Here is a 24282-nt window from a genome sequence, read left to right as displayed (position 1 = left end):
AGAAAGATGTGTTTTTAATGCGGTCCAGAGTCCCTTAGAAACATAGAAAATAGCTGTAGGAGTAGGCCATTCGGCCCTTCGAGGCAGCACTGCCATTCAATATGACCATGGCTGATTATCCAGAATCAGTACCCCATTCCTACTTTCTCCCCGTATACCTTGATTGTGTTAGCCCTAAGAGCAATATATAACTCTCTCGAGAAAAAAATCCAGTGAATTGGCCTCCACTGCCTTCCACAGATCCACAATTCTCTGGATGAAAACGTTTTTCCTCATCTCAGTCCTAAATAGCCTCCCCCTTATTCTTTAAGATGGAACTGCAGATGCTGGAAAATTGAAAGTAGACAAAAATGCTGGAGAAACTCAGCGGGTGAGGCAACATCTATGGAGCGAAGGAAATAGGCGACATTTTGGGTCGAGACCCTCCTTCAGACTGAGGAAGGGTCTCGACCCGAAACGTCGCCTATTTCCTTCGCTCCATAGATGTTGCCTCACCCGCTGAGTTTCTCCAGCATTTTGACTATCTCCCCCTTATTCTTAAACTGTTAATCTGAATCTGAACCTGGATCTGAACTCCTCCAACATCGGGAACATTTTTCCTGCATCTAGCCTGGTCAATCCCGTAATAATTTTACATGTTTCTATAAAATATCCTCTCATCCTTCTAAATTCCAGTGAATATAAGCCCAGTCGACCCATTCTTTCATCATATGTCAGTCCCGCCATCCTGGGAATTAACCTGGTGAACCTACGCGGCTATTGAGGGAGTGCAGCGTAGGTTCACCGGGTTAATTTCCTGTTTAATTCAAACGTGTTTTTGATGTGGTCCAGAAGGAATTTAGCTAGGCTTTTGACGTCGTCCCTTGTGGCAAGCTCATCTGAAAACTAAAAGTCTGTGGGTTCCAGGGGAAATGAGCAGGTATGGATTCAAAATTACTTGAGTGCAGGAAACAAGAAATAATGATGTTTAATTCACCGGGAAGGCTGTGTGACAAGGTGTTACACAAGGTTCTAGTTTCTTTGTAGGAAGAAACTGCAGTTGCTGGTTTAAACCGACGATGGACACAAAAAGCTGGAGTAACTCAACGGGTCAGACAGCATCTCTGGAGAAAAGGAATAGGTGATACATCAGGTCGAGACCCTTCTTCAGACTGAGAGTCAGGGGAAAGGGAAATGAGAGATATAGTCGGTGAGGGGGAAACTGTTTAAAATCTCTTCCTTGTCCGGGAGACACGACCTTTTCCCTATCTCCGTTGTCGTTGGGGCCTCGCACCGTGGAGCGGCCTCCAACCTGAACGACCCGGGGGCTCGGGAGACTGCGGAGCTGCGGACTATTCACCATCGTGGGGCTGGCAAACCTCGGAGTGTGGGGAGAGGTGGTGACTCGCTGCTGCGACTCGACTCCTGGGGCTCGGAGGCTCCAGCAACGCTGCCGCAGGTCCGGTGGACTGGGACATCGGGAGCTCGCGGGTGGGGGGGGGAGAGACCGCTTCCCCGAGCTCCTGCAACGCCAATTCTCCAGCCCGTGTCGCGGGGTTGTAACAACCCGGAGCGGGGACGTACATCACCCGGCACGGCTTCATGGCCGTGGGACATTCCAGCGCCCGCCGGGGGCTCCAACTTTGTGACTTTTAGACCGGGAGCGGGGCCGTAAATCGCCCGGCACGGCCTAAAATGGCCGTGGGACTTATCATCGCCCGCCTGGGGCTTGGACATCGGGAGAGAAATGGAGAACAGGGGAGAGAAAATACTTTGCCTTCCATCACAGTGGGTTTACTGTGATGGATGTTTGTGTGAATTAAATTGTGTGTATGTCTGTAGGAAACTGTCTCTGTTTGTATGGCTGTGGAAACGGAATTTCGTTTGAGCCTCACTGAGGCTCAAATGACAATAAATGGTATTGTATTGTATTGTATTGTATTGATAGAGAAAAATAAAGAACAAATGAATGAAAGATAAGCAAAGTCAAAACAGTGATAAAGGAAACTGGCCATTGTTAGCTGTGGGCTGGGTGAAAACGAGTTACAGACAATGAGACTCAACAAGACGACTTTGAAACTGGTACAATGACTTGGGTGGCGGAGGGATGGAGAAAGAGAGGATGCAAGGGTTATCTGAAATTAGAGAAATAAATATTCATACTGCTGGATTAAAAAAATCTTTGTCGTTATTGGTATCTTCATTTACAGTTTAATATTTGGCCTTGAGTTCATTTATAGATGATACAGAAAATGGATAAAAACCAAATGAGGGTGAAAACCTCAGAGTGTACTATTATAGCAGTCGGATGTAAAGAGAAATGGAAAGTAGAGGCTTGGAGAAATGGGAATAGGCCAAACATCTGAATGGGGGTACAGTAACAAGGGGAGTATTGAGAAGTGTGGAAGGTAGATAAGCTTGTCCACATATCTTGTCATGAGTTGCATTGCTCCACTGAGACATGGAATATAAAAACAGGGCAAGCAAGCCATATGTACAGAACACAAGGTAAGCTACAGAGAGAGAACTTGATGCCATTCTGATCACTGGAAAGTCTTGGCCGTACTTGAAAGAAAGTGGAGATGTGTGAAGATGCTGCCAGGTTTGGAGAATTTATGCTCTGCAGAAAGAATAAATATACTCCCTAGGATTTACCATCAGCATTTTTATCATGCTAGCCAAAGTGATCCCTGACTGATAACTGCTCAAGGTGGAGGAGCATTCAGACTGACATTGACATTACGTGGGCAGATACATGGATAGGATAGGTTTAGAAGGATATGCAGACAAGTGGGACTAGCGTAGATTTTGGCTGGCGTGGACAAGTTTGGGCCCAAGGGCCCGTTTCCATGCTGTGTGATACTAGCACTCTCTGAAACCCTCATATTTATTTGTCAGTAGCACACATAAGCCCTGCATAAAAAGTGGAAGAAACTTGTTGCTTTTTGCACCGGCAATTACCTGTGCCTTCTCTGGCAGAGTCTGCAGATTCTACCACGGCCTTAGAACCTCTTCAGAAATCACATAACTGGAGTGGAAGCCAATTGTCCTTGATCCTCAGGATTATCCATGATGGAAATGTTTTATGAGATATGTGCCTGTGACCTATTCTATGGAAATCTCTGAGAAAGAAACTAAAATTCATCTTCGAACAGAGCATATTGTGGACTTTTACAAACTTTTTCCTTTTGCCTTGTGCATGAATGGATTGCTTGAATTTCAGAGTTGCCTTAGGGGCGGTATGGTGGCATAACGGCAGAGCTAGCGGTAGACCAGGGTTCAGTTCCGACTAAGGGTGCTGTCTGCACAGAGTTTGTACGTCCTCCCCGTAGCCTGCCTGGGTTTTCTCCAAGAACTTTGGTTTCCTCCCAGACTCCAAAGAGGTACAGGTTTGCAGGTTAATTGGCTTGGTAAAATTTTAAGTTGATTCTGGTGTGTGTAGGGTAGTGTTAATATGCGGGGATCGCTGGTCGGCGCACATTCTGAAGGGCCTGTTTCACGCGCTGTATCTCTAAGCAAAACTAAAAAAAAAACATTGTCAAGTGCTGACTTTCTAATCCACATATCCCTCTATTTTTTCGGCGACTGCCGGCATCATTTTACAGAACCATGCACATGAGGCATTTTTATGGACGCACCTAGAACTTTTAACTATTACATGATTTTAGAGAGTAAAATGCAATTAAATTTCGTTCAAGGTGCACTGTGTCTAGGTGTATATCTGAATGACAATAAAATTTTCATCATGCATTCAATCATTCAATCATTCATTCATTCATTCATTCATTCATTCATTCATTCATTCATTCATTCATTCATGCATTCAATCATTCATTCATTCATGCGTCATTGACTGACGTACCAGGTCACCGACAAAGTCACGGCGTGATGCGGAGGTGATGCGGCGTGATGACGTATTGCCGCGCGGTCTTTTTTCAAGTGTCGCAACATTGAAATGTTCAAAATCTTTTGCCGACCCTGATATGTTGCCGGCAGTCGCCGAAAAAATTGCCAAGTGGGACAGGCCCTTACATCGTTAGCTTCGAAATTCAAATTATTTTGACTTAGACCACAGCTGCATTATTCGCATCCTTTTTCTCAAAGAAAAAGCAGTACCAGTTGTTTACATGGTAATGCAAATCCTGACTCATGATGCAGAGATATCAAATCCAATGAAATTTGCTTTCCCAGCTACAAAGGAAGTGTATTAACAGGAGATGTCCATTGAGCCAATAAAAGGCATTCTGATGTTTTTGATCCCATTTAGTTGTAACATCTCTTTTTCCTGAATAATCATTTAGAATATAAATAATGGGCGAATGGTAGGACTGTGAAGAAAGTAAACCACTTAAAATGTTCACTTTGTTTTTTTCTTAATTATCGTTCGAATGCTATACATTTCAGTTCATTAGTTTTTATGTTTTGATTTAGCTTGTACCACAAAACTTGCATAGCCAATCAACAAAATCACCATCAGTAAAGACTATTATTTTCAGATGATTGCATTTGGATCTATCACAGTTTTTAACCTTGCAGTTACTCACAGTGAGTTAGCTTTTATTGCTGATGATACACATACATTTAAAGCAGTGTTAACTTACTGCTATATATTCCAAGGACGTTGACATTGGTACTTTAATATGCCCTGGTCGCAATAAAAACCTAACGTGGTCTTCAGTGACACTTTTTCTGAATGAGCGGGTGACTTTGTGCAATTTGATCAGCCAACGAAACACTGAGGATATATTTGTTCCTATCATTTTAGCTGTTCTCTTGTGGTGGGAGATTGCAACCTTCATGTGGTCCGCCCTGTTTCGACAAATGCAATTAACCCGACGTGCACAATCAAATAAGATCAAATAGAACAAGTTGTCCTACAACTTTAGGCTGTGCACGCCATACGCAAGAAGAAGCTTTTCTGTTGAAATATTTTCCCACTTAGTTTAGTTTAGTTTAGAGATACAGCGTGGAAACAGGCCCTTCGGTCCACTGAGTCCACACCGACCAGTGATCCCCGCACACTAAAGGGCCTGTCCCACTGTACGAGGTAATTCAAGAGTTCTCCCGAGTTTCCCCTGATTTGAACTCGGAGAATTACGGTAATAACCGCTCGTAGGTACTCATGGCTCTCGTGGACATTTTTCAGCATTTGAAAAATCTTCACGAGCTTACCGTGTTTCCCGAGTACTTGCCGTTAGCGCTACAAGCCGCTAAGAGACGTCCCGAGCTCCGACGTAACCGCTACATAAATTCTACGTACTTACCACGAGTTTGATTTTTTTTTAAACTCGGGAGAGCTGTTGGGTAAACTCGTATAGTGGGACAGGCTCTTAACACTGTCCTACACACACTAGGGACAATTTACATTTACACCAAGCCTATTAACCTACAAACCTGTACGTCTTTGGAGTGTGTGAAGTGGAGTGTTACATCGTTACAGAGTAAGCGCTGTAAGGCAGCAACTCTACTGCTGCGCCACCATGCCTCCATTTAATATGAGGGCAGGGGAAAGGAAGGTGAAGAGAATATCTTAATTCATATTTTTCCTGAAACGATTTTGATTCCGCTTGCTCTAAACATAGTAACTTTACAAAGAATATTGGATAAATATATCATGAGAAATAAATTGCTATTGTGAACGGGCAAAGTTTTTGTTGGACTATTTGGATAGCCAACACTGGCAGAGTGGATTGAGTGGCCTCATTCTGTGCTGTTTGAGTCAGTAATTCTGTGATCCTTCACTGCCATTCATCTTTATCGAACATGTGTACTGAGTTAGCATTGATATTTAGAGACACAAAAAGCTGGAGTAATTCAGCGGGTGAGGCGGCATCTCTGGAGAAAAGGAACAGGTGACATTGCGCGAGTGAACCGTTCAGCGTCGCCATTTTCTAGAAACGCCCCTTTGCAAAGAATCTGCTGGGATTCATACATGCTGACACAGCAAAATCTTTGTTATCCCAAATTCTTCTAGTAACTGGCCAACTGAGCAAGAGACCACAAAGATATTTGCATTACTGTGACAGTTAGTAGCAAATGCTGGACTGATAACCACCTAGTGTGCACTCCAGCAACCCAAATATCAGCAAGAACAGAAGTGAAACTTGCAGATGAATGAAAGTCATATGTGGAGTGGATGTGGAAAGGATTTTTCCACTGGAGGGAGAGTCCATAACCTGAGGTCATAGCCTCAGAACTACAGAGCGCTCTTTTAGAAAGGAGGCGAGGAGGAACTTCTTGAGTCAGAGGATAGTTAATCTGTGGAACTCATTGCCACAGATAGTTATGGAGGCCAAGGCAGAGATAGACAAATTCTTGAATAGTTTAGGTGTCAAGGGACGTGGGGAGAAGGCAGGAAAATGGGATTAGGAGGCAGAGAACAGGCATGATTTAATGGCGGAGTGGACTCGATGGGGCGAATGGCCTAATTCTACGCCTATATCTTGTGAACTCATGAACTTGTTACTGCAAGCAGATCATTGTTGAAGCCCTGAAAGACCCCAATCTGCTTGAAGCCATGAAAGAGCCCAATCATAGATGCTGCAATTGTCAAGAAGACCATGTTAACTGTGGTAGCCACAGAGGGGTCACCTGCTGTCTTCCACTTCCATAATATTCTCACAGCTTTGCCGAAACCTCACTTCAAACAAATCTTTTGCATGTGGAATCAATCTTCAGAGTTAATTGGAAACTGTTCAACTTGCAGTGACTACACTCCAGAACCAAGGTTATCCAAATTTCACCAGCAGAGCTAAAGTCTGTAAGTGACGTTTATATGTATGCATGTGTAGAGATTGAGTTCCAAGATGTCGACATCTTGTTCATCGAAGCGCTTGTGAGGAGAGGCCGAGATGCAACATCCACAGGGCCAAAGTCTTTGATCACCTGTCCCTGCTGCACCATACAGCCCTCTGACTATGAAGGTTCACCGAAACACTCTGGCAAAACTGCACCTCTTCTCTTCCGGGGAGCCACCCCTTTGTGAAAGTGGATACCGATGATGAAATTCACCATTGCCCACAGTGCAAACCTTAGCTCAGTTGGGAAAATGGATCGTTCAAGATGAAGACCTCAGATTTGGCACAAAACTCAAGGTCCGCTAAACGGTTTAGATCTCAGCCTTTCTATATGCTTCTCAAATTTTAGAGTGTCTACAGCTGACATCTCAGGAAGATGGAAAAATAACACCAACAATCTGTCCACATCATACCCTACTTTCAGTGGGAGACTAACAAGCCAACAGCACCTTCAGCGACCTTCCCATACTCACTCACATCCCTAGTGCTGAGTCCATAGAGTAAAACCCCTGTCCCACTTAGGAAACCTGAACGGAAACCTCTGGAGACTTTGCGCCCCACCCAAGGTTTCCGTGCGGTTCCAGGAGGCTCCCGGAGGTTTTTGTCAGTCTCCCTACCTGCTTCCACTACCTGCAACCCCCGGCAACCACCTGCCAGTCTCCCGAGGTTTCCGTTCAGGTTTCCTAAGTGGGACAGGGGCATTAATCGACTAAGATAGGATAGACACAAAAAGCTGGAGTAACTCAGCAGGCCAGGCCGGGCCAGGCCAGAGAAGGAATGGGTGACGTTTCGGGTCGAGACCCTCCTTCCAGTCTGAGTTACTCCAGCTTTTTGCGTCTATCTTCGGTTTAAACCAGCACCTGCAGTCCTACAGATTTAAGCGAGTAAGTGGGACATCATTGGCATGCCCCGCACCAAATTCTTGAAGCAGAAACTGAACTCAAAGCTCAGTCACAGGAAGAGATTACAATGTTGGCAGAAGTAAGATTCAAAGACGCAAGACTTCCTTGAACAAAGAAACACCCCACTGGTCCATGACTGTTGAAAGGTCAGGCCACATCTCAGGAAAGACATACAGTCTGTGAACAATTGTCTATGAACACAATTAGTGTTAGTTAACATTTTATGGTGTGCAAGTATTAATGGAGATCTGGTGTGGAAGTATCAATGGAGAAGCTTCCCTGTACTTCAGCATTTTAACATTTGTGGCTTGTTGGAATTGTACAATAGTTTTCCTGGTTTATGTATCTACTTATCACTCAATCTGAAGAAGGGTCTAGACCCGAAACCGTCACCCATTTTTGTCTCCAGAGATGCTGCCTGTCCCGCTGTTAATCTAGTATTTTGTGTCTATCTTCGGTGTAAACCAGCATCTGCAGTTCCTTCCGACTTATCACTCGCCAGTCTTTGTCCTCCCCCTACCTCTCTTCCAGCTTTTTCCCCCGACCACGATCAGATCGAAGAAGTGTCCTGACCTGATATTTCACCTTTCAACATCCTCCAGAAATGCTGCTTGGTCCGCTGAGTTACTCCAGCACTTTGTGCCTTTTTCGTAAATCAGCTTCTGCAAATCCTTGTGCCGATAATTCTTCTGATTACGTATCTTCAAATCAGGAGTTTGTGCCATAAAATCATTGGCTCTTTGTTTAATTTACAAAACTACTTTTTGACTATATTGAATAACACTTAAGGTTAAATACCCATAGAAACATAGAAACATGGAAAATAGGTGCAGGAGTAGGCCATTCGGCCCTTCGAGCCTGCACCGCCATTCAATATGATCATTGCTGATCATCCAACTCAGTATCCTGTACCTGCTTTCTCTCCATACCCCCTGATCCCTTTGGCCACAAGGGCCACATCTAACTCCCTCTTAAATATAGCCAATGAACTGGCCTCAACTACCTTCTGTGGCAGAGAATTCCAGAGATTCACCACTCTCTGTGTGAAATTTTTTTTTTCATCTCTGTCCTAAATGATTTCCCCTTTGTCCTTAAACTGTGACCCCTTGTCCTGGACTTCCCCAACATCGGGAACAATCTTCCTGCATCTAGCCTGTCTAACCCCTTAAGAATTTTGTAAGTTTCTATAAGATATCCCCTCAATCTTCTAAATTCTAGCGAGTACAAGCCGAGTCTTTCCAGTCTTTCTTCAGATGAAAGTCCTGACATCCCAGGAATCAGTCTGGTGAACCCTCTATGGCAAGAATGTCTTTCCTCATATTTGGAGTCCAAAACTGTACAAAATACTCCAGGTGTGGTCTCACCAATACCCTGTACAACTGCAGTAGAACCTCCCAGCTCCTATACTCAAATCCTTTTGCTATGAATGCTAACAGTGACATGACATCCACCCATGCTACTGTTATACGTAGAGATCACAATGCCATCACAACATTTTATTCACACAGAGGGTGGTGGGTGTATGGAACGAGTGCCAGAGGAGGTAGTTGTGGACGGATACATGGATAAGACAAGCAATTGGGACTGGTGTAGATGGGGCACCTTGGCTGCTGTGACTCTAGTGCGATTATTCAAAATTTGTTTTGTCGCGTTCTTCAAGGTGACTTCACGACATCTTCTAAAGATGGCACATGTGCTAAGAAATCACAGCAAGCTCCAGCAATTACTACCAAGCTGGATTTAATTAATAATACTAAAAAGGTGAATGTTTTGTTGATGTTTTGCTTGTCATGGAAGCTTGGAGTGTTGATTGTGCACACAAGCCTTCAATGATGACGGCAAAGTGAAAAAATATGCACTTGCAGTGTTTACCGAGGGCAAAATGGAGGGATGGACAAAAAGCTATGCAGCATGTGGCTAAAAGATCAAATCGAACAGCATGTGCCCATATTTGGTGAGGGATCTAGGAAAAAGCCAGATTATTATGGCATGGCATGAAAGAGAATGAAGATATGCTTGACATTCTGAAAGGGCTCAAATGTCCAAGTCAATGAGTAGCTCATTTGAACATTGAAAGCAATGTGCACAGCTGCTTAATATTTGTCTTGGGCAGGGGTTTGGGGGTGGAGATGGACAAAGACGGCAAGTGCCGATAATCTAGTGCTGAAACACTGTCTGAGAAACTGAAATAAATGCTTGAGGCAGATGGCTTCCTTCCTAAATATGTGTTGGACACAGTTGAGGCAGGGCTCAAGTGGAAGATGATATTTATCACCAGTGTGAGAAAACTGCTACTAACTTCGAGGGCGGCACGCTGATGTTGTAATAGAGCTACTGGTTTAAAGTGCCAGAGATACCAGGTTCGATCCTGACTACGGGTGCTTATCTGTACGGAGTTTGTATGCTTTGGGTCAGGAGATGGTCTAAAGAATGCTCCTGGACATGAAAGTCGTTTATCCATTTTCCTCCACTAATGCCGACTGTCTTGCTCCAGCAGTTTTTTTCCTTCTTGTTCTATGTTCCAGCATCTTGTCCCCTTCCTCACCCCAACTTGGCTCGAACAGGCAGAGGAGGAAGGAAACTTGCCGGAGGATGGGGATGGCGGATGTCTCTGATATTTTAAACTGGCCTCACCATTGGGGGAAGCTGTAAACAGAGATGATTAAATTCGAAAGTGATATCGGGGTTTGGAACTGCAGGACAGAGGGTTGAAGAAACAAATGTGGGCATGATTTCTGTGTAAGAGAGAGAGAGAGAGAGAGAGAGAGATAGGCTGTGTGCATGCCTGCATTCATGTGCTATGTCTCAACAGCAGTATTTGGTCAATCAGCTTGGATCAGCTTCGCCCAACACCTCCGCTCAGTTCATACTAACCAACCTGATCTCCCGGTTGCTCAGCACTTCAACTCCCCTTCCCATTCCCAATCTGACCTTTCTGTCCTGGGCCTCCTCCATTGCCAGAGTGAGGCCCAGTGCAAATTCGAGGAACAACACCTCATATTTTGCTTAGATAGTTTACAAACCAGTGGTATGAACATTGACTCCTCTAATTTTAGATAGCCCTCGCTTTCTCCCTGCTTCCCCTCCCCTTCCTAGCTCTTCCACAAAGCCTACTGTCTCTGCCTCTTCCTTTCTTCCCCCCCGCATCAGTCTGAAGAAGGGTCTCAACCCGAAACGTCGCCTATTCCTTTTCTCCAAAGATGCTGCCTCACCCGCTGATTTTCTCGAGCATTGATTCGTCTACCTTTGATTTTTCCAGCTGCAGTAAACAGCTTGGACCATCTTGTCTCTTCCAAAGAGTGCTGCCAGTGGGTCAGGCACCTTTCAGGTCGTTATTCAGATTTTACTCAATTGCATTTTGTTAAAATTGTACGTCTACCAATTCTGGATTGGTGTTTTGGTCGCCAGCATCTGCAGTTCTTTATTAAACAGAGAAAGGTTGAACAAGTTGGACCTTTGATCATTAAATGTTAAGGGGGGACTTGTAGAGGTTTTTAAAATGACCAGAGTTGACGTGGAAAACTTCCCACTGAGAGTAGGGAAGATTCAAACAAGGGGACATGACTTGAGTAAGGGACTGAAGTGGGTCAGAGGGGGAACTCTTTACTCAGGAGTGGTAGCGTTATTCCAGCACTTGGTGCGTTTTTTTATTTTTGGATTTATAAACTGAGCGCAGCATGGGACTGCGGGAGTTTATTGTTCGGCACAGACACCAACTTTCTCCGTCTGTAATTGTATATGCGTGGAATTCTGGTGTTCAAAACCAGCAGCAGTTCTTTGCTCCACCCAACCTTCTCCGTCACGTGGAAGCTTAAACCTCAAAAAAAATAATGCACGATATCTTCAGAACTGCAAATGGAAGCAAATCATCCTTGATCGTAACAACCCGCTTAAGTTGAAGGAAATGCCTGAAGCTGCCTGGGCCCATAGATCTTGAATTACTTTTCAATGCTTCATATCTTTCTATCTCCTATGTTCAGAGGCTCCTGACAATCTTTCTCATCTCTTCTAATATCGTTTTAGTTAGCTTGGATTCCAATTATGTTTAACAGCATTTCACTGCAGCATTGGTAACTGTATATTCTCGGTCCTACATCATCAGGATCTTTGAGCAGTTTTACATGAAAAAACAATCTGCAGGCATCCATTAATGGGAGAAATGGTGATATTATTTGTCTCAGTTTATTTTATTGCCATGTGTACCGAGGTACAGTGGAAAGCCTTTTGTTGCGTGCTAACCAGTCATGCTGACCTCTGAGCATTTTTTGGATGTGGTCAGCTCTCTGAGCATGAAAACTAATGACATGACTGGTTGGACTGATGCTTCATCTGAGTTCCCACATTAGCATTAACCTTTATGTCAATCGGTGAAATACTGTCAGCAGCAGAGTTTGTGTCAGCACATAAATATTTAAGCATCATGACAAACGTATTATCAAAGTATGTCTGGCATGAATGAGTGACTAGCTTGCATGCAGCCTTATCTTACAGACAGTGAGCAAAGACATTTGTTTAAGCACCTGATTTTTTAAAAACTTGGAGCACAGTGGAGCACCATGATTATTTTTGTAATATTTGTTGAAAAATCTGTACTGATGTTTACCTCAGCATTTTATTTGGCCTGTTTTATATAACTTCAATGATGCTGAGTGCCCTCCAAATATTCCAAGTTGCTTGATTCTTTATGCTTGACAGATGGGGGGAAAAAAATGAATACTGGTATTCATGAAAGGAAGTGTCATCACCCTGATGTAATAGAGCTTTGGCGGGGTTTTTTTTCCTCTCTCTACATTTTCCCTTTTCAATTCACTGTCCTGATGTGTTATATCGAAGAAAATAAAAATGGTAGTGGCTTAGTTCAGAGTCCGGGTGCCAAAGGTTATGATCTTGGACCTTCTCCGAGGAAATTTGCATTAATGTTTTTTATCCAGTTTATTCACAGCGTTAAAAAATACTCCCTCGTTAAATATAGGGGCTGTCGATGTGTGCCTGGCTCATAATCCATCGCTTTTCATCATTGTGCTGACTGATGCCCAACCCCTTGGGTAATGCACAGTCTAAGCTTCCTGGTCTCGAAACATTTGCTGAAAGATTGCATCTCAGCTTTTAACAGATTGCTAAGAAACAGGCTTTGTAGGAACATGGAGCACACGGCCAACTAAGGTTTAGTTGAATGATGCCTTCAAGATATTAATAGAACGGTAACGCAGCGGTAGAATTGCTGCCTTACAGCGCTTGCAGCGCCAGAGACCCGGGATCGATCCCAACTACGGGTGCTGTCTGTACGGAGTTTGTACGTTCTTCCCATGACCTGCATGGGTTTTCTCCCAGATCTTCGGTTTCCTCCCACACTCCAAAGGTTTGTAGGTTAATTGGCTTGGTACAAGTGTAAGTGTAATTGGTGTAAGTGTAATGCAATGTCCCTAGTGCGTGTAGGTTAGTGCAATGCCCCTGTCCCACTTAGGAAACCTGAATGGAAACCTCTGGAGACTTTGCGCCCCACCCAAGGTTTCCGTGCGGTTCCCGGAGGTTTTTGTCAGTCTCCCTACCCGCTTCCACTACCTGCAACCTCCGGCAACCACCTGCAACCTCCAGGACCGCACGGAAACCTTGGGTAGGGCGCAAAGTCTCCAGAGGTTTCCGTTCAGGTTTCCTAAGTGGGACAGGGGCATAAATGTGCAGGGATCGCTGGTCGGTGTGGAAATGGTGGGCAGAAGGGCCTGTTCCCGTGCTGTATCTCTAAACTAAATTAAAATCTGAGCATGAAATATTGGAACAACATTTTTTTAAATCATTAATAATTTTGTCATCTGTTATTCTCATTATCAACATTGAATTTATCAGCTTTTTTTGAAAGTCCCCTGCATCTAGTGGAGGGCAAAGAGCTGATCTACAGGCAACCTTTTTGTTCCTAGCAATCGCTCTATGATGTCTGACTAAGTGTGCAGTTGAGTTATTTTATTGCTTTTGACTTTTGACTCCAGTGCGAAAGGTGACACAGCACCATATCTGGCAGTCTTACATTCCACCAGATCAATGCAGGATAGTGTTAACTGTTATGTTATCTCGGCTATGTCAAAGGATTTCGTGTTTCATTAACCTAATCTACAGAGGATCTCCAGGCAGGAGCAGTGTCAAACTTAAATGTGATATTTTCCATCAGTCGTTTAGTTTAGAGATACAGCGCGGAAACTGCCCCTTTGGCCCACCGGATCCGCGCCGACCAGCGACCCCCGCACATTAACACTATCCTACACACACTAGGGACAATTTTCACATTCACCAAGCCAATTAAGCCACATGCCTTTGGGGTGTGGGAGGAAGCCGAAGATCTCGGAGAAATCCCACGTGGTCACGGGGAGAACGTAGAAACTCCATACAGACGGCACCAGTAGTCGGAAACGAACCTGGGTCACCGTCTCTGCAAGCGCTGTAAGGCAGCAACTCTACCTCTGCGCCACTGTGCCGCCCTCTTAATATTTCTTTAAATATACTACTGTGTTTAGATATGGGACCATTGAACACCGGGAATTTCAAGGCTCCAACTTGACTTGCACTAACGTGTAGAGTCAGGACTGAGACGGCAGAGGTTGACAGAGCACTTTGTTTGCATGTTTTTTTTTATTGATAGTTTCCAAATTCCAGCTCCTTCGAGGAATAATGAATGCAGACTTGTTATACTGTTCCAGTTGGCGCAACCACCCAGTGATTTAATTGGCCAGAATTGCTGCAGTTTATATTGAATTGTTCATCTCCAAATGCTGTCAGTGGTTTGTCATTGCTGGAGGGAATTTAGTTGATGAAATCTAGTTCCATGTTTAAATGTCTACCCAGAGCTTCATGTTACCATTATTAAAGCTGCGCTGTGTAAAAAAAAACAGCTGTGAATAATAAAATGAAAGGAGCACTTGTGAGTTAACAATGATCTTTTATGTTGACCCCAATTCATAGCAGAAAGGCATCCCAGTAATGTTCCAGTCAGGACCTTATTTTATTTTTCGGTACTGAAATCCTGTTAACAATAGGGCAGCGCTGTGGTGCAGACGGTAGAGCTGCTGCCACCTCACGGCACCGGAGGCCCAGGTTCAATGCTGACATTGGGTGCTGTCTGTGCGGAGTTTGCATGTTCTCCCTGTAACCACGAGGGTTTCCTTCGGGTGCTCTGGCTTCCTAAAGACGTGCGGGTTTGTAGGTTAATTGGCCTCTTTAAATTGCCTGAATTGCCCCAAGTGTGCAGGGAGTGATTGCCAAAGTGGAATAACATCGAACTGATGTGGATGGGTGATCGATGGTCTGAAGAAAGGTGTTGACCCGAAACGTCACCCGTTCCTTCTCTCCGGAGATGCTGCCTCAGTGTCCCGCTGAGTTACTCCAGCATTTTGTGTCTATCTTCTGTTGGCATGGACCTGTTGGGCTGAAGGGCCCATTTCCATGCTGCACCTTTTCATCCATTCAATCGATCAGAATATGAAGATGATTTGCTCTTGCAAATTGCGACAAGCTCACGTCAGATGAATGAGAAATAATGCTCAAGATGGTGGTGTGAAGTGGAAATACTCAAACTGACAAAATGGGTGGGAAGGAACTGGAGATGCTGGTTTAACCCCAAGATAGACACAAAATGCTGGAGTAACTCAGCAGGACAGGCAGCATCTCTGGAGAGAAGGAATGGGTGACGTTTCAGGTTCTGTTAGCTTCGTTGTCACCTTCTCATAGCTATGTAACAATGATCTATTCTACTTTTACCTTGAGCTTCACCCCTTTTGCATCTCGTTTTCACACCGAGAGTGGTGAATCTCTGGAATTCTCTGCCACAGAGGGTAGTTGAGGCCAGTTCATTGGCTATATTTAAGAGAGAGTTAGATGTGGCCCTTGTGGCTAAGGGGATCAGGGGGTATGGAGAGAAGGCAGGTATGGGATACTGAGTTGGATGATCAGCCATGATCATATTGAATGGCGGTGCAGGCTCGAAGGGCCGAATGGCCTACTCCTGCACCTAATTTCTATGTTTCTATGTTTCTTACACTTCCTTTTGTCTGTATCTCCCTCTCCCCTGACTCATGGTCTGAAGAAGGGTCTCGACCAGAAACGCAGCACCTCCTTCTCTCCAGAGGTGCTGCCTGTCCCGCTGAGTTACTCCAGCATTTTGTGTCTATCTTTGATAAAGTGGATGGATCATGTTGTAGATTGTGTGTGGTGCAGCATCATATAGGAGGCATTGTTACCTTACCCTTTCATGCACTATGAAGTGGAATTCCTCATGGACTTGCGTTACTGTAAACGAACACGATGTACATTGTCGCAGTGATTACTCTCGCTTTTTGTGACTTGAATTTCTCTTTTGTCTTCAGGAGGATGAAGGGGCAGTCGAGAAGAATCACAGGACGGAGCCAATTACACGAGCTGATTCTTGCCTTGAGCATGGACAGAACTTTACACTTGGGTATGCTCACATCGATAAAATATTATTGCATGCTGCTTTTTCAAAAAACATTTATGGAAGTTGACAAAGGTTCATTTTATCAAGGGTATTGTGCAAATCAGTGTAGTTTATTGTTGGCCAGCAATACCCGATAACTAGAAATTGCCAATGAGGCAGAAAGAAAAATTAATTTGTTTAAATTTGTGCATGTTATACACAACAGTGAAATAAACAATGCTGACTGAAGTCCTGTTTGCGAGACTCGTGCATCGTGCTCAGATAAAACACTTCAATATACTCTGGCCTTTATATTTAAAAAAAGAGCAAAATTCCCCAGGAAATCCTCTGAAAAACTCCATTATCTTGGAGGCCATGTCCAAATGAAGATAATTTTTCAACCGAGTCTCTGTATGCCATCTCTGACTACCGATGCCTCCAATGTACAAAGCAGCCTTATTTTGTTTTTAATTAGGTGATTTCAAACAAATTCAAGCAGACCAAACTATTAACATCCAATTAATCCAGTGAAGGGTTTTTTTCTGCTAAGTTTTAATTCAACAAGGGATTGTGATTGCTGAGGTGTTTGCATGAGGTTGATGTTGTCAGATAATTTTCACATTATTGCTTATCTATTTGTTTATTTATATATTATTTCCTCATTGACCATTTCCCCATGTAACTAGATCAATAACTGCCTGGAGTGCATAACTTGCAAGGCTTCATTGTTTTTAATTTGGGTTGTTTTCTTCACATGGTGTTACTCCATTCATCATTGTCTCACAGTGACGTTCTCAAGTTGGTTGAAGTCTCCAATGAAGGAGGGCCTTTGGGAATCCATGTTGTACCTTTCAGTTCCACAGTTGGAAGGTAAAGTAATCCATTCTGCCTGATTTTTATGTTTTAAAGTTGTATTTAATTTCAATAAATTCTGCAGTGTCTAATGAATTGAATCTAATGAATATTACTGATGGTGTGCCTCATTGTCACCTTCCCCTCAGCTAACAATATACATTTCCGTGATCATCGTCCCTTTTGATCTGTGTTTTCGCACCTTACCTTTCCATATCTCTATGTCTCCCTCTCCCCTGACTCTCAGTCCGAAGAAGGGTCTCGACCCGAAATGTCACCCCATTCCTTTGCTCCAAAGATGCTGCCTGTCCCGCTGAGTTACTCCAGTGTCTTATCTTCAGTGTAAACCAGCATCTGCAGTTCCTTCCTACAGATTCTTACACAATCACTTGTAAAGTTCGGCGCTCGCTCTTCAGATATAATATATGAGTGCATTGCCCTCATTTGGAGTTGTGGTATTTTAATTCTGCCATACTTTTGCGATCCCCTCAAGATTTTATAAATCAAATTACAAACCTGGGACAAAGCAATCAGCAGTCTTGTCGTCTTGGGCACAAGATGCTGGAGTAACTCAGCAGGACAGGCAGCATCTGATTCAGTCTGAAGAAGGGTCTCGACCTGAAACATCACCCCATTCCATCTCTCCAGAGATGCCGCCTGTCCTGCTGAGTTACTCCAGCATTTTGTGTCTATCTTCGATTTAGACCAGCATCTGCCGTTCCTTCCTACACATTAAGTCTTATCGGCTTCACTGACACGATGCGATGCTCTTGCCTTGGGTTTGGAAAATGTCATGGGTAAAAATAACAACAAACACAGCAACTTAAAATTCGATGCCCTCATGAATTCATCGGCTTGCTTTTTGAAGTCTGAGCTTTATCTTGAGCTTTTTGGTGGGGTCATGCATATTATTTGCTATTCTAATTCCAGTGTGACAGACTGTCTACGTCTGAACTGGCTCGAGAACATAGACATAGCAAAATGTTTTTTTTCCACTCAACCCACATGATTCCCTTTTAAACAGCCGCCTCTCTCTGAGCTTTGATCATGAGGGAGACATTCATTAAAGCAGTCTCGAGGCTGCAGCATACACTTGGTAATGTATGACAAGTGTAAAAAAAAAAATGCAGAAATATTACCAAAAGAACTTCAGTGCATGAGAATAATGTCAGAATTGATTGAATAATGCCATGCGAAGGGGGATAGATGGTGCTGAAATCCACTAATAGGGCTTGTTATGCTCAGTGTTTTGCCCCTTTGTGTTTTGATATTCGTTCTTTCTCAGCTCATGAATATGAAACAAATCTTTCAAATAAAAATTGCAATCCAAGCAAACTAATATGAGCTCTTCTTCCCCTGCCCCCACTGTGGGTAGTACATTGTTGCAAAGAGGTCCAATGGCTGGGAATATTGTTTTCATAACGAAGGCTTCCGTTAACTTCTTGGAGATGCTGTTGAATGGAATAACCTCATTTTGAAATGACATTCTCAGAAAAAAACTTTCAAGTATTAAACCTTGAAGAACTATATTTAGACAGCGAGTAAACCTCATCTGTTGTGCCAGGTTGACTTAGATGAAGTGGATTTGGTTGATGGGTTTTTCCAATTTATAAGGAAGTGTCTCTATTTGTTTCATTGTGCGACTGAGCAAAACTGGTTGAATAAATGTACATTTTTAGTAGTATTAAAATGTGTGCTATTTGCATCCGAATAATGGGGGCACCTACAAAATAAATCTTTTCCGCTGTTGCACAAGAGCTTACTACAGCTTGGGCGATGACTTTGAAAGCATCTCTGTGGGAAAGCCTGAACGTGGTATGATATAGGGGCTGGGTATTCAAGTAGTGCTTGTACCTCATCATTGCAATTGAACCTTGCAGAGGTCAGGAAAGCTATTTGGTCGACAAATATATCAAACATAATGCAAGGCTAACATAATGCAAGGCAAACATAATGCAAGGCTAATCATCAAAAATCCTTTTTGCCTCTGTATAATTGTTTTTTTTTCCTCCATGAAATTAGATGATAAAAAGTTATAGGTTGGCCTTTTATGAGGTTTTTTGATTTTAAAATTTGAACTGCAGTAAACTATTCCGAGCCGCCTTTGAAATTCCCTTTGAAAGTTGTGTAAAATTCCCCACAAACTTATCTTTTTTTTCCTTGTTGGGGCTAATGTTATACTGTTTCTGTATATATACTGTTATACTGTGTCTAGCATCTGTAACAACTAAGGGTGGCGCAGCGGTAGAGTTGCTGCCTTACAACGTCAGGGTCCCGGGTTCGATCCTGACCACGGGTGCTGTCAGTACACAGTTTGTGCGTGGTCCCCGTGACCTGTTACGTGGGTTATCTCCAATATCTTCGGGTTCCCCCCATACTCCAAAGATGTACAGGTTTGAAGGTTAATTGGCATGGTATAAATGTAAATTGTTCCTCGTGTGTGAAGGATAGTGTTAATGAGATCGCTGGTCGGTGTGGGCTGAAGGGCCTGTTTCCATGCTGTATCTCTAAACTAAACTAAATGTGACTCCTTAACGTCATGGTTAAAATAAAAAAACATGTCTGAGGTGCTTCACGAGGCATCACGGAGATCAGGATGAAGGAACAAAGGATAATTTAACAGGGGTCAACATAAGTGATCAAAGAGGCAGGTTGCAAGAATGATCTTAGATGAGATTGAGCCCATTTCATTGAAGCCAAAGCTTCATGTTCTGCAGCAAAATGGGTGATTGTGCAAAGTTAGTGCCCGGAGAAGGTGTAGGAGTTAGACACAAAAAGCTGGAGTAACTCTGCGGGACAGGCAGCATCTCTGGAAATAAGGAGTGGGTGACGTTTCGAATCGAGTCCCTTCTTAGGAGCTTGTCACTGCAGGGAGATAAATCAGGTGAGGAGCACTGTTGGCCAGAGGGAGCGGGGATAGAGGGAAACAAGCACTGACAAACAATCCCCGTACATTAACACTACCCAATACACACTGGGGACAATTTACACATACACCGAGCCAATTAACCTACAAACCTGTACGTCTTTGGAGTGTGGGAGGAAACCGAAGATTTCGGAGAAATCCACGCGGTCCCAGGGAGAAGGTACAAACTCCGTACAGACAGCACCTGTAGTCGGGATCGAACCTGGGTCTCCGGCGCTGCAAGTGCTGTAAGGCACCAACTCTACCGCTGCACCACCGTGGCCGCCCGTTTATTGCATTTCATTTATTTGTTAACAGCGAAATTGTTTTAAATTGAAGCTACAAATTGATGTGATTATTTTAGTTCACTTTGGCGAATATGTAGGGCATGCATTGCATCTGATAAAAAATTTAAGATACTTGTTTAATTTGATGAGCAGTGAAGTTCAAGCACGTGTACTGAGCAGATGTGCTAATCAAGTGCCGAAAGACATCATAGCCAGCACTTAGGAGCAACGCGTGCGTGACTGTAGCTGGCTCACTTGCATTTTTACACCATCGCCATTCTTTAAATTGCACTTGACAGCCCCTGAATTGATAGCCATGAGGTACTGAGCTGGATTAAACTGGCAGTGATGTGTACAAATGCAGTGCCACCTCCAGCTGTGTGAAACATCCCAAGTATTGCTACAATCCCAGCTTGCAATCATTCACTGGAGTGCTCTTATCACGTATAGCACTATTTACCTCATGTCATCATTTATGAAGATGAACTGAAGTCGCTTTTACTTTGGACCGGCAGTTAATTTACGTGACTCACACTTTTTAAGCCTTTGCATCTACCTCGGGCAATTCCAATCCTTATTTTTTTTAAATGTTTCAATTTCCTGGCACTAACTGCTGTCAGCAGAAATAATTTGTGTGAATTGTTAAAAGTGACGATATGGTTTATACTAATTAAGCTGAAACACTAGCCGCAATTGTCTAAAGTAATTTTACAAGGTAGTAAATATCAACTCAATTAAAGGATTAGGTCATTGTACCATCTAGGCTACATGCCCTGTGGAATTCCAACTGTTCAATAAGATGGTGCTAGAAATAAAGTGTAGGAAGGAACTGCAGATGCTGGTTTAAACCGAAGACAGACATGAGAAGCTGGACTAACTCAGACAACATCTCTGGAGAAAATGAACAGGTGACACTTCAAGTCGAGACCCTTCTTCAGACATGAAACGTTAGCTATTCCTTTTCTCCAGAGATGCTGTCTGTACTGCTGTGTTACTCCAGCTTTTTATGTCTATCTTCGCTAGAAATAAAGTCTTACCTTTTCAGAATGAAAGCCATACTTCATTTCTTGCATTGAACTCTGTTGACTCTACCTATTTGCACTGATATCGCAAAATGGTTGCAGCACACAAACAGGCTCACTCATGCCAACTCTGTGCAAGAGCTGCCCAACTCATCCCACTGCCCCATCCTTCACCCATTGCTCTGCAAATTCTTTCCTTTTCCATTTTCCCTCCAGGATTTCCCTAAAGATCCCTTTTCCTTGTGGCTATCAAACTGTACAACTCCTCCCCCTTCTGTCGTGGGGTAGACTGACTCCCCTTCCCCCTCCCCAAACTTTGCACATCCCCAATCCTGGACTTTTCACTCGTCACTTTCATTTCATGTTTCATGTATCTTGTTGTGTTTTACTTATTTTCTCCAAAGGTGCTGTTTGTCCCGCTGAGTTACTCCAGCTTTTTGTATCTATCTTCGGTTTAAACCAGCATCAACAGTTCCTTTGTATAAGAAAGAACTGAAGAACGTGAGTCTGTACTCACGTACTGCATAAACACGTGGTACTCCAACTGCAACCGCTCAGACAGGAAGGCTTTGCAGAGGGTAGTGAGGGGAGCAGAGAGGATCATTGGCGTCTCCCTACCCTCGATACAAGAACTGTTCCAGAGCCGCTGACTGAAAAAAGCTCTGAGAATAGCTATGGACAAACTGCACCCCCTCCACACACACCTGGGTCTCCTGCCATCAGGCAAGAGATACCGTAGCATCAAAGCCCGGTCTACCAGGCTGCTAAACAGCTTCCTGCCACAGGCTGTGAGGCTGCTAAACAGTCACTCCATCTGATTCTGCGGCTTTGCACTGACATTTGAATAACTCTGGCATTGGCCACTCAAATCAGCTGCCCTGGACATTCTAATGATTGTTTTTACTGTATTTTAATGTTGCTGTTTTACCTGCTTTTAACTATTTATACTGTTTCATCAGGGACTGGATTGTTTTTACTGTTATTATGTGTGAAATGTTATAAGTTTCATGTGAGATGCTCCGGTATTCCCTGGGAAAGATGACAATAAAGGTTGATCGATTGAAGAAGGGTCTCGACCCGAAACATCGCCCATTCCTTCTCTCCTGAGATGCTGCCTCACTCGCTGAGTTACTCCAGCATTTTGTGTCTATCCACAGATCCTTCCTACACACTTACATTTTCTGGTCCCCAATTTTCGATCCCTTGCCTATGAGAACAGCTTCTCCCTATCTATTCTTAAAGGTTGTGCAGTAGTCCTTTAGACGTTTACTTTTTGCATTGAGAATAATTAATTATTTTGTAAGGTAGAGATATAGCTATAAAATATTGTTCATACAAATTTAAATCCACACGTACTAAATTTACTGGAAGGATTGGCTTCAGAAACACTAATTACTGGTTTGCTGTCCTCTCCAAATCTAAATTGGTATGATTTAGTATATGGAAGATTGATGTCTAAAATTAATTAACGGTGACACGGTGGCGCAGCGGTAGAGTTGTCACCATACAGCGCTTGCAGCATCAGAGACCGGAGTTCGATCCTGGCAACGGGTGCTGTCTGTACAGAGCTTGTACGTTCGCCCCATGAGCTGAGTGGGATTTCTCCAAGATCTTCGGTTGCCTCCCACAATCCAAAGACGTACAGGTTTGTAGGTAAAATTCAAGTCAAGTCAAGTCAAGTTTATTTGTCACATACACATACGAGATGTGCAGTGAAATGAAAGTGGCAATGCCCGCGGACTTTTGTGCAAAAGACAAACAACCAAACAAACTATAAACACAATCATAACACACATATTATTTTACATAATAAATAATGGAAGGAAAAACTTTCAGTAGAGTTAGTCCCTGGTGAGATAGGCGTTTACAGTCCGAATGGCCTCTGTTCTCTCACTGCATGGCAACGGAGGCGTTTGCCTGACCGTAGCAGCTGGAACAGTCCGTTGCAGGGGTGGAAGGGGTCTCTCAATTGGCTTGGTAAATGTAAAAATTGTCCCTAGTGTGTGTAGGATAGTGTTAATATGCGGGTAGACAAAAATGCTGGAGGAACTCAGTGGGCGAGGCAGCATCTATGGCGAGAAGAAATAGGCGACGCTTCGGGTCGAGACCCTTCTTCAGACTGATGTCGGGGGGGGGGTTGGGGGTGGGAAAGAAAGGAGGAGGCAGAGACAGTAGGCTTGTAGGAGAGCTGGGAAAGGGGAGGGGAAGCAGGGAGAAAGCAAGGATTATCTGAAATGGGAGAAGTCAATGTTCATACTGCTGGGATGTAAACTACCTAAGCGAAATATGAGGTGCTGTTCCTCCAATTTGCACTGGGCCTCACTCTGGGAATGGAGGAGGTCCAGGACAGAAAAGTCAGGTTTGGAATGGGAGGGGGAGTTGAAGTGTTGAGCCACCGGGGTTAGTGCAAACTAAGCGGAGGTGTTGGGGCGAAGCGATTGCCGAGCCTGTGCTTTGTCTCGCCGATGTAGAGAATATGTGGGGATCGCTGGTCAGTGTGGACCTGGTGGGCCGAAGGGCCTGTTTCCGTGTTCTGTCTCTAAACTAAACTAAATACAAAATAGCAAAAATGGAAAAGAAACCCATTACTCAGATGCAATGCCTTGTCTTCAGGATGACTCTGTAAGCCATAACTTCAGTAAGCCATAACTTACACAAGTCACACTTTTTAATCCATCTGCATTTTCCCTGCAGCTGCAACTCTATATTCTGCACTCTATTTATTTTCTCTTGTGCGCTTCCTGTGGTATTCATGTATGATAAAATTGCACTCATCTATGATATGATCTGCCTGGAGAACAGAGTTAGCAATAATAATAATAATAATAATAAACCACATGATGGCACGCTGGCTCAGATGGTAGAGCTGCTGCCTCTCAGCGCCAGAGATCCCGGTTTGGATCTGATGCTGGGTGTTGTCTGTACGGAGTTTGCACGTTCTCCCTGTGACCGTGTGGATTTCCTCCTGGTGATCTGGTTGCATCCTGCATCCCAAAGACCTGCCGGTTTGTAGGTTCATTGGCTTCTGAAAAAAATTGCCCCTAGTGTGCAAGGAGTGGCCTCGGTGGGCCGAATGGCCAGTTTCCTTTCTGTATCACCAAACTAAACTAAATCAAACA

The 24282-nt window shown here is 43.7% G+C and overlaps 1 protein-coding gene across 4 annotated transcripts in view; it reads left to right on the top strand.

The window, feature by feature from the left end:
• LOC129715327 (partitioning defective 3 homolog) overlaps positions 1–24282 on the top strand; it is a 954144-nt gene that overhangs the window by 515398 nt on the left and 414464 nt on the right. For all 4 annotated transcript variants that reach the window (XM_055665210.1, XM_055665202.1, XM_055665217.1 and 1 more), the window contains exons 6-7: positions 16030–16121; positions 16884–16967. In XM_055665210.1, the coding sequence (XP_055521185.1) occupies positions 16030–16121; positions 16884–16967 (176 nt within the window). The remainder of the gene's footprint in view (positions 1–16029; positions 16122–16883; positions 16968–24282) is intronic.

Source organism: Leucoraja erinacea, chromosome 2, assembly GCF_028641065.1.
Source record: "Leucoraja erinacea ecotype New England chromosome 2, Leri_hhj_1, whole genome shotgun sequence".
In the NCBI taxonomy this organism is placed as follows: Eukaryota; Metazoa; Chordata; class Chondrichthyes; order Rajiformes; family Rajidae; genus Leucoraja; species Leucoraja erinaceus.
Note: the sequence above shows the minus strand (reverse complement) of the source record. Positions and strands in the feature narration are given on the sequence as shown.